The 11,363-nt window shown below is 43.9% G+C and overlaps 1 protein-coding gene across 1 annotated transcript in view; it reads left to right on the top strand.

Moving 5' to 3' along the window:
• Positions 1-446: 446 nt before the first annotated feature.
• The window catches only part of LOC134226327 (ras-related GTP-binding protein A), a 41,926-nt gene continuing 31,009 nt past the window's right edge, over positions 447-11,363 (top strand). The window contains exons 1-2 of the mRNA XM_062707044.1: positions 447-815; positions 999-1,098. Coding sequence (XP_062563028.1) covers positions 804-815; positions 999-1,098 — 112 coding nt within the window. The 5' untranslated portion in view covers positions 447-803. The remainder of the gene's footprint in view (positions 816-998; positions 1,099-11,363) is intronic.

The following is an 11,363-nucleotide window of genomic DNA, read 5'->3' as shown; positions in this document are numbered from 1 at the left end:
ATTAGTAGAAATGCAATTAAAAAGCACTCGTTACGAAATTTCACGAGATTCAACAGCTGATTGGAGCAGGAATGTATGTAAACCATCGTAAAATCATGTAGAGTCTCACGCATTTGTGCGCCTTCATGCAGCATGGAAAGAGAAATTCGAATAGCGGTAAATGTTTGACAGCTAAGTAACTGCAAAATAATTTTGCTTATGGGATTGATTTTAAAATATCCCTCTACTCGCTTGAGAGCAGAAAAGCAACTCTATCTGCAGCACCCAGGAATTAATCATCGCATTTTTACACATAACCCGCAATACAAGATTCACTTTCTCACTAAAATCCCGCACCAGCAATCGTTCTCACGCTCGCTGGCTGCGGTAAACGAAGAGACGTCAACTGGTTATCACTGAAATGACGCACACATGGCCGCTGTCGTTGTTATGGTTGATCTGTGCTGTGGTGTGCTGGTAGTGTTGGTGGATAGATGAACCCATATTCCACTGTAAAGTCAAATAACATTCGCTAGAGACAAGACGGAATTCGTCCGCAGGACGTAATTTTTTCAAATCTAGAACTTGATTATTGATGTGATTGATACGGTTACGTCGTTTATCTGGAAAATATTGTAGTGAGAAGCTAGAAAGTAGTTGATCTGTGGATATTCCGTCGAATAGAGGACGATTTCGAACGGATCGAATTTCTCTTTTCCAATCAGATAGAGCAGCCAGGGTAACCTTTACTCTAGGGTAAGGGTGTGCGCAAGAATAAAGAAAGAACGCAAGGCAACCCTGCTAGCAGCAACACGACCAGCAAGATGAAGAAGAAGGTATGTTACTGATAATGATATGGGAACGGTGTGGTGTTTTCCTTCGCCGTTCTATGTGAATGACCAGATGATGGTGCGGTGCAGTTGCAGCATTACCCTCTGATTCATCCCTTGGAATGCAGTCGTTGGAGAATGCCCACCGTTCGTTGCGCGATGATCTGACTAACATGGAATGCATTTTAGGTTCTTTTGATGGGAAAGAGTGGCTCTGGGAAGACCAGTATGCGATCGATTATCTTTGCCAACTATATTGCCAGAGATACGAGGAGGCTAGGAGCCACAAGTGAGTAGATTTGCATGTCTGGGGAATGAATTAGTACAATTTATTTAAATTCTTACTGTTTTGGGATATTAACGCGTAGTTTTCCATCCACTATGAAGACGTTTTTAGTGATTCGTATTTAGAATACATATACGGAATACAGGCTCATTTAGTACGCAATTAGATCAGTTTCCTTCAATATATGACTTTTTCTATAAAACATTTATTTTTTATTTATCATCAGACTAAGGCCGGAGTGGCCTGTGCTGCACATAAAAGACTTCTCCATTCAGCTCGGTCCATGGCTGCACTTCGCCAACCCAACATACAACAATTAAATAAATGGGCCTAAGTTGAATTATTTTTCCAAGAAATTTTCTTCAATTTGCATTGCTTTTGCCTTTCTTGAATATAAAGTATACGTAAAGGGTATATGTTTGCTCTAAACGCTTTTTTTTAATAATGGGTCAACTTTTTGGGCACTTACCCTTAACCTATTTGTTCGCAACAAGTTGTATTCGACGGGGAATCCTGGGTCTAAAAGTAATGACTAAAATACTATTTTTATAATGCGCGAGAAAGGCACCATTACCGCTAGGTGGATTAATCAGGGTTTTTATTAGTTTGGTTCAGTGCCTTTGAATCAGCTTATGTGCCATCCAGACTAATGCAGCGTGTATATAAGAGACAACTTTGAATTTAGAATCATTGAAAACGTGTGCAACGTGGGTTTCCATCATATTAATATTGAACTATTGCTGAAAGGGGAAGTTATTGACATTCATGATGTATATCGTCCCCTGTCTCACGACTTCAATGCATTTCACGACCGGTTGGAAAGTTGGCTCAATAGAAACAACGATAATCGTGCTTGTTTCATTCTTGGAGATATGAATGTTCCTGTTAAACTGTTCGGAGGATGGCTTTCTCAGTCTGAAGTATCAAAACGATGGTTTAGTTACTTGCCCGACGTTTCGGCCGATGGGTTGTGGCCTTTTTCCAGGAACGTAAAGTCTATCCTCTATCGTAAATTATAGATAGACGATAGACTATACGACCCTTGAAAAAGGCCACAACCCATCGGCCGAAACGTCGGGCAAGTAACTAAACCATCGTTTTGATACTTCAGACTGAGAAAGCCATCCTCCGAACAGTACATCCCATCCAGTCGAAAAACACCCTTTCAGTTCCTGTTAAATTTTGTTAAATAATATCGTTGTGTTGAAATATAAGTATCTTTTGGAGTCATACAGTTTTATGTGCACAAATACATGTGTTACACGACCTACTAGTGCAAATATCTTGGATCATGTTATATGTAAAATGTCAGATGCTCATCGCCTAAGCAACCACACTATTTTTCATGAGTTGAGCGAACATTGGTTTTATCTGAACCGCACCGGATAGAAATATCCAAAACGATTATCAATCATGATAAGTTAGATGCGCAATTCGAAAGATATATTGATACTTTCGGGCCTGTTCAGGATGTGAACATAATATGTTAAATAATATATGAACCTATTATTGTCTTGTCTTGTCTTAGCACATACACAGCCAGTATTGAAAAGCATCCTGGAAATGTCGGTTGTATTCCCGAGCATTTTCTTGTCTGCATTAATATTTGCAGCATATCATAAATATAAGACAAATATTAAAACGGCCAGGCCCACCGTGCAGGCTTGAATTTGGGAGAAAATCCAGAACTTCCGGCAATCAGATTATTTAGTAATAAATAACATGATCAACGAAGAGTTTTGAATCTACGAAAGGAAGAAACGGGGACAGCCGTACCAACCGTTTCACATTCAGGGGGAAAGATGATTGACGAATCGTTGGGAGTGACTTTGCTAAGAAGATTAATGTACACTCCATGGGTCCTCGACGTCTTGGGATGGGACACAGTTTTTAGTCTAGTGCCCTGGCTTATACACTGATGGGCAAAAGTATTCGTATGAATTCAGATAGATTACTATGAAAGCATAACGAATTCTTATGTACATCAGTGTTAACACTAACAGCACTTCTGGTCACGCTAATGTGACGGCCGATACGGCAGGTTGACCCGTTGACAGACCTGTCAGGATGACGGAGGATGACAGGTTGATGAAGGTAACCTGTCTATTATTAATTCGGCTTCTTGCTGTTTATTGAAACGAAAACGTGCAGCGAACGGTATCATTTCAGAAAGGTGAACTAATTAAATATTGTTGTTCAGGAAACTTTTATAAAAATTGAATTTATCCTACAGCTAAATACGAGCTAAATATCCTTAACTAAAATTAGTGGTTTGTTCTCTATAAAATCGTGTGAATTCCATGCAATTAGTAAGTCTACTATAGCTATTGTTAAAACTTAACCTAACCTAAAATAATCATGAAGGACACACACGGAACACATATAGTACGGTAGAACTGTCCTTTAAGCTATACGTGCAAACAGATTTATGTAAGTAGAAGTTAAATATTGAAATTACCCTATAACTAACATGCAAAATAAAATTATAGCTAAAGCTACGTTACAACCAACTCTATCAAGTGTTGTAATTTGCTGAACGAAAATCTACTTGTGGCGGACGTTCTTAACCCTACAAACATCGAGAACAAAACTTTAGATAAATCTTCAGCAGTTACGAATAATTCGTCGGTCATGGAAACAAGTAAATCGGTTCCGGACATGCAAGAAGATCTTGCTTTGCAACACGCACACACGCTCGACGAACTACGGTCAGATTGCGTAAAGTGCGATCGCCTAAACGGCGAGGAAAGTATGGTGCAGTGTGATATTTGCCAAACCTGGTGGCACTTCACGTGTGCTGGGGTTTCCGATTCGATCGACAACCGTGCCTGGTCATGTGGAAACTGTCAGGTGGACGAAATAGCTAGCATAGCGTCTAAATCACATGCGTCTCACAACTCCGTAAAATCAGGAAACTCAGCCAGATTGAATCTACAGCTTGAGAAGCTGGAAAAGCTCCAAGCAATGCAGAAGAAATTCATCGAAGACCAATATAAGCTACTTGAATCTCAGTTGGAGTTGGAAGAAGAAAACAAAAGTGTTCGTAGTAAAGGCAGTCGATTGAGTAAGCGGTCTAAAATCGATAAGGTTGTTCAATGGGTGAACAGCTGTGCAGAGCAAACAGGAGCCCCGCACGCTCCAACAATCGCGGATGTACATCCCACCTTCTTGCCACCAGAATCCTCCCATCAGATCGGTCCATCTATCGCTACGCCAACTATCGTCGGAGTCCAAACTTCGGTTCAGTGTTCAGACGTCAACCTGCATAGTCCTCTGAAACATTCTGCTCTGCCCACCCAAAAATTGACTACAGTCAAAACGATGGTAGCAGATTCTAAAACAGGTTCGAAACAAAATGTTGTCGAATCCGTGGTGTTTAATAAGATCACCGGTACAGTGCCATTAGCTCAATCCACTCCAACTCAAACACAGTCTGATTCATTGGTAGGCGGTTCTGAAGTAGTACTTCCACCGCAATCATCATCATTACCTCAACCACCAGAAGTATGGGCTGCTTCATCGCAACATCATCCAGCATCAATGACAGCCTCCGCGCCGGCAAGGAGAACTTCATCGGTAGCAGCACCGCCGTCGGCACCTGGACCTTCAATGGCGCCACCTCCACCTTCCGCACCTGAACACGCATCTGTAGTGCCTCCGCGGTTTGTACAGGTATCGCAATTGCAAACGCCTACACATACCGCCACAGGACTGTCACGACCACACGCAGTGTCGGCTGCGTCGCTACCTGGGCGCACATCAACAAATCCCCAGCCACCACCCATGCATCAACCGGTGGCGTCAAACTGGTCTGTGCCAGCATCGGGGTTTGTACCAGCCTCTTACCCCTTCCCACCCTCCGGACCATCAGGTAGCCAGATAATAATCCTCTACATGTACCGCAAAATAATAACGATGCCAATATCCAACATCTAATGAAGCAATTTGGTAGTATTGCCTTATCGCCCACGCAATCACCATTGCTTAATGCAAACATAGCCACCTTTGCCCCCTCCCCCTCGCAGTTAGCCGCCAGGCAAGTTATGCCGCGTGATTTACCCCCCTTTTCTGGCAATCCGGCTGATTGGCCAGTATTCATAAGCAGTTTTATGAACACTACACTCGCTTGTGGGTACTCTAGCGCCGAAAACCTTTGTCGCCTTCAGCGTAGTTTGAAAGGCGCAGCATACGAAGCTGTTCAAAGTCGTTTGCTTTTGCCTGAATCTGTACCACACATCATAGAAACTCTGCATTTGTTATATGGGAGGCCTGAGTTGCTAATCTCAGCGCTTCTAGAAAAGGTACGATCAGCCCCTTCACCGAAAGTGGATAAATTCCAAACCATTATCGATTTTGGAATGTCTATACAAAGTCTCTGTGACCATTTAGAAGTTGCTGGTCAATCTTCACACCTGTCAAACCCTTCACTCCTCGCGGAACTCGTTGCCAAACTACCACCACATCTACAAATGGAATGGGGCTCATATCTCCAGGGATTTTCGGAAGTGAATCTCAAAACGTTTGGAAGTTTTATGTCCAGTGTAGTGAAAGCAGTGAGCAAAGTGACCGTGTACGCCAGCAGCAGTGTAAGACCTAGTGCTCCAACGAAGAACAATTCTAGGGCAAGAGGAAATATCATTGCGCACCACAGTGAACCTAAAATCAGAGCCGAAATCAACGCGGTGGAAGCCAAGGCGTGTCTGGCTTGCAAGAAAATTGGTCATCGTATCCAGGAATGCCAAGCCTTCAAATCTCTCTCGGTGGATGGACGTTGGAAGTTTGTACAATCCAGTGCACTTTGCAGAAATTGTTTGAACTCTCACGGCAGAAGAAGTTGTAGAAAAACCAGCACCTGCGGTACAAATGGTTGCGATTGTCATCCGCTTCTACACTCGTCGCGCGGCAGTTCGGATGTGAAGCCACCATCAGAGATGCACATTTCGGAGAATCAGACTAACCGACAAGTGAAACAGTCCCTGTTCTTTAGGATTGTGCCGGTGACTTTGCATGAACCAAAAGGAAAAGTGAATACCTTCACCTTTGTAGACGATGGGTCGTCTTTGATACTTATTGAGGATAGCCTGGCGAAGGTATTGGTGCTAGGGCGTCACTATGTTTGCTGTGGACGGAGAATATAACTAGAACTGAGAACGATTCGAAGCAGATGTCGCTAATCGTTTCGTCGACTGATGGGAGAAAGTATTCACTGGAAGAAGTTCAAACCGTTAAAGAGCTATCGTTACCTACGCAAACACTTTCGTACGATCAGTTGTCGAAGCAGTACGGCCATCTCAAGGGACTGCCGGTGGCGAGCTACACCAAAGCAGCTCCAAAACTGCTGATCGGAGTCAACAACCTGGAGTTGATGGTCCCATTGAAGACGCGAGAAGGAATCAAACGCGAACCAGTGGCTGTGAAAACAAGATTAGGTTGGTGCATATATGGTGGTTCAGCGGACAGTCAGATGGCGTCGATCAACTACCATGCCTATGGGTGTGTCGCCGATCAAACGCTGCACGATCTCGTCAAAGATTTCTTCACCACGGACGAAATTGGAACGAAACCAGTAGCACCACTTGTGTCGGATGAAGAGAAGCGTGCACAACGAATACTAGAGGAGTCAACTGTCCGGGTAGGCCACCACTTCGAGACCGGCCTTCTGTGGAAATTCGACCACATAGAGCTCCCCGAAAGCTATAACATGGCTCTGCGACGGCTTGAGTGCCTGGAAAGACGTATGAACCGGATTCCAGAACTGAAGCAAGCATTACAACAACAACTGGAAGACTACCAACAGAAAGGCTACGCCCATCGCCCAACCAAAGAAGAACTAGCTAACGGCGACATGCGCCGTGTGTGGTATCTACCGCTAGGAGCAGTTGTTAACCCTCGTAAACCGGGAAAGGTTCGCATGATATGGGATGCAAGAGCGGCAGTCAATGGTATCTCACTAAATTCAGTGCTGCTAAAAGGTCCGGATCAGCTGACCTCGCTTCCCGGTGTACTATTGCGCTTCCGTCAGTTTAATGTTGGAGTTTCTTCAGATATAAAGGAAATGTTCCATCAAATCTACATACGAAAAGAAGACCGCCACTCTCAACGATTCCTTTGGCGCAACGATCCTTCCGACGTACCAGAGGTGTATTTCATGAATGTAGCCACCTTTGGTTCAACTTGCTCCCCAGCGACAGCTCAATATGTGAAAAACAAAAACGCCAAAGATTACCAAGAATTGTATCCCCGAGCGGTCGAAGGCATTCTTAACAACCACTACGTGGACGATTCGCTAGAGAGCTATGAATCTGTTCACGAAGCTATCGAAGTCTCCCAACAAATGCGTTTCGTTCACCAGCAAGCCGGTTTCGAACTGAGAAATTGGCTATCGAACAGCAGTGACCTCTTGATTGCTTTGGGAGTATCTATGGATTCATCCAAACAAGATAAGGCTTTTAATACTGACAAACAGACAGACTATGATCGGGTTCTCGGGCTCTTGTGGTTGACGCAGGAAGACGCCTTCAGTTTCTCAACTGAAATGAAACCTGAAATCGTTAATTCGTTAAGAGACGATGAACGTCCTACAAAAAGACAAATGTTGAAGTGCCTGATGTCGCTCTTTGACCCACTCGGCCTACTGAGCCTCTTCGTGGTACATGGCAAAATCTTGCTGCAAGAAGTATGGAGAGAAGGGAAACAATGGGACGAAAAAGTGAATGACGGTCTGCATCAAAGGTGGAAAAATTGGACAAACCTGATCAAGGATGTCGCAAGTCTTAAGATACTTCCCAGGTGCTACCAAAGAGCGGTACCGAAATCTCCAACTGCACATATTTGTGGATGCCAGCGAATCTGCGTATTGCGCAGTAGTCTACTTTCGCACTTCGAACTCCTACGGTTTTCCTAAGTGTGTACTTGTTTCGGCGAAAACAAAGGTGGCCCCGCTGAAGACTGTTTCAATACCTCGCTTGGAGCTGCTAGCCGCAGTGCTCGGTGCTCGTCTCTCACAGTTCGTCGAAGAAAACCACACACTGAAAGTTACACGAAAAGTCTTCTGGAGCGACTCCGCAACAGTTCTTTCCTGGCTGCGAGCTAATCATCGCAGATATAAACAATTTGTAGCCTGCAGAATAGGAGAATTAATTACGACCACCGATGTCGAGGACTGGCGTTGGGTTCCCTCCAAAGAAAATCCAGCCGACATTGCCACGAAGTGGGGAAATGGCCCAGACCTAAAAGCAAACAGTGTCTGGTTCAAGGGACCAGCGTTCCTTCAACTAGCGGAATCAGAATGGCCAGTACAACGAACGTTGACGTCACCTACCGAAGAAGAGCTACGTCCATGCTTCGTTCATGGGACAGTTCAAACTACTGGAGGTTTGATGGAACTAGATAGATTTTCTCAACTGAAACGTGCTATACGGTCCATTGCCTACGTGCACCGATTCATAAGCAACATCAAGAAGAAGCTAGCAAGACAGGAGTTATTCGTAGGTCCATTATCCTCAGAAGAGCTACGAAAGGGAGAAAGTCTACTAATCCGCGAGACACAGTGGCAATGCTTCCCAGATGAGATGGTGATCTTGAAAAGCAACCAGACGAAACCTCCAAATGAGCGAATCTATGTGGGAAAAAGCAGCGCTCTCTATCAGCTATGTCCAATCTTAGACGAACAAGGCATCATTCGAATGGATAGTAGAATAGCGGAGGCTCCAAATGTTGGAAAGGAGATGAAGTTTCCAGTAATCCTTCCTAGGAGTCACAAGTTCACTACCTTGCTGCTGGAATATTATCACAGTAAGTACCGACACGGTAACACCGAAACTGTCGTGAACGAAGTTCGTCAGCTGTATTATGTTCCGAGACTTAGAAGGGCGATTAACAGCGTGGCCAAAGCGTGCCAGTGGTGTCGCGTGTACAAGAGCTTACCGCAGATTCCCCGCATGGCGCCGCTCCCGTTAGCCAGGATGGCGTCATTCGCCAGACCCTTTACGTATACTGGCCTGGACTTTTTTGGACCGTTGACGGTGAAGGTAGGTAGAAGCAGCGCTAAACGCTGGATAGCCGTTTTCACGTGTTTGACAATACGGGCAGTGCACATCGAGGTGGCTCATAATCTCACTACGGACTCGTGCGTCAAATGTATTCGACGCTTCATCTGCCGCCGAGGTGCACCTGCCGAGATCTATTCAGACAACGGCACGAATTTTGTGGGAGCCGCTAGACTACTGAAGGAGCAAATTGAGAACCTGGCCGTAACTTTCACTGGGACCACTACCAATTGGGTATTCAATCCGCCTGGAACTCCGCACATGGGTGGAGCCTGGGAGCGGATGGTCCGCTCTATCAAAGTGGCGGTGGAGACGTCATACAACAACCATCGCAAGCTGGATGACGAAACGTTGATTACATTCATGGTGGAAGCCGAAGCTATCGTTAATACACGACCACTAACGTATTTGTCACTAACGTCGGACGAGAGCGAGGCACTCACACCGAACCATTTCTTGCTGGGAAACTCGTGTGGCGTTCGGCAACCAGTGGTCGAGGCAACCGATGCAGCGCAAGGTATACGGTCGTCATGGCATCAAGTACAGCATCAGCTGGATGTGTTTTGGAGAAGATGGATCCTGGAGTACCTCCCCACACTGACTAAGAGGCCAAAGTGGTGTGGTGAAGCAAAACCTTTAACGGAGGGTCAGTTAGTGCTGGTAGCTGGTGACGGGAAACGAAACGAATGGATAAGAGGCAGGGTGGTTAAAGCGATTCCCGGGGCGGATGGGAGAATTAGGCAGGCTATGGTTCAAACTGCGAGGGGTCTTGTGCGTAGGCCAGTGGCTAGGCTAGCGGTACTTGAGGTGGATGAAGTTAGTAAGACTGGACCTGGTGGCCAGTATTACGGGGGAGAGGATGTTAACACTGGCAGCACTTCTGGTCACGCTAATGTGACGGCCGATACGGCAGGTTGACCCGTTGACAGACCTGTCAGGATGACGGAGGATGACAGGTTGATGAAGGTAACCTGTCTATTATTAATTCGGCTTCTTGCTGTTTATTGAAACGAAAACGTGCAGCGAACGGTATCATTTCAGAAAGGTGAACTAATTAAATATTGTTGTTCAGGAAACTTTTATAAAAATTGAATTTATCCTACAGCTAAATACGAGCTAAATATCCTTAACTAAAATTAGTGGTTTGTTCTCTATAAAATCGTGTGAATTCCATGCAATTAGTAAGTCTACTATAGCTATTGTTAAAACTTAACCTAACCTAAAATAATCATGCAGGACACACACGGAACACATATAGTACGGTAGAACTGTCCTTTAAGCTATACGTGCAAGCAGATTTATGTAAGTAGAAGTTAAATATTGAAATTACCCTATAACTAACATTCAAAATAAAATTATAGCTAAAGCTACGTTACAACCAACTCTATCAAGTGTTGTTATTTGCTGAACGAAAATCTACTTGTGGCGGACGTTCTTAACCCTACAAACATCGAGAACAATCAGTGTACATATATAGACCTAGGTTTAAGCGCCATTACTCGCTCTCTGGAACGAGACAAAGAAAAGGAAACAAAAGCGATGAAAAGCAAGCGAAAACTTAAGACGATAAAATTATACCAAATTTTTACTTACAACATCTCCATATTTTTCATGGAAGCGTTTTTTTTTTAATTATTCCCGTTAAAACACAATTTATTGAAATTTCTTTCCACAAATTTTCGCGAAAAGTGAATTAGGAGTGAAAATGAAGAAACGAAAAAAAAAATCATCAAGAAATCCGATTTTTGTTTATCTCCCAGGTTCATTCAAGAGAAAACAGGAATGATTCAAAGATGTTTTTCAGTACAAACTACGAAACATTCTCCATCGACCAGAAAATTGCATGATTTCGTCTCATCAAACGAATCAAACTATTGGAAATCTGCAGAACACAGAGACATGACATTCCAACTATTTTTTGTATATATCAGCAACATTTATTAAGAATGCATTTAGTTAAGTGCCATTACTCGCTCTTTGAAACAAATGAAATAAAATATGAAGTAAAAAATTTACAAGCCTTGTTTACGCTTATTATTACTGATTCAATCAGTAGTGAAATAACGGTACTCACTTGATACCTGATGGGCTACAGCTCTTCGATGAACCTACGCCGAATGGAGTATCCTTCTCCACTGGACTCGATCCTGAGCCAATCGCTTCCAGTCGCCCTGAACATTGAGCGCCCTAAGGTCCTCTTTAAATGCAAAAAGCCATTAT

Source organism: Armigeres subalbatus, chromosome 3 (assembly GCF_024139115.2).
Source record: "Armigeres subalbatus isolate Guangzhou_Male chromosome 3, GZ_Asu_2, whole genome shotgun sequence".
In the NCBI taxonomy this organism is placed as follows: domain Eukaryota; kingdom Metazoa; phylum Arthropoda; class Insecta; order Diptera; family Culicidae; genus Armigeres; species Armigeres subalbatus.
The sequence above is the reverse complement of the archived record's forward strand: the minus strand, read 5'-3'. Positions and strand labels throughout refer to the sequence as shown.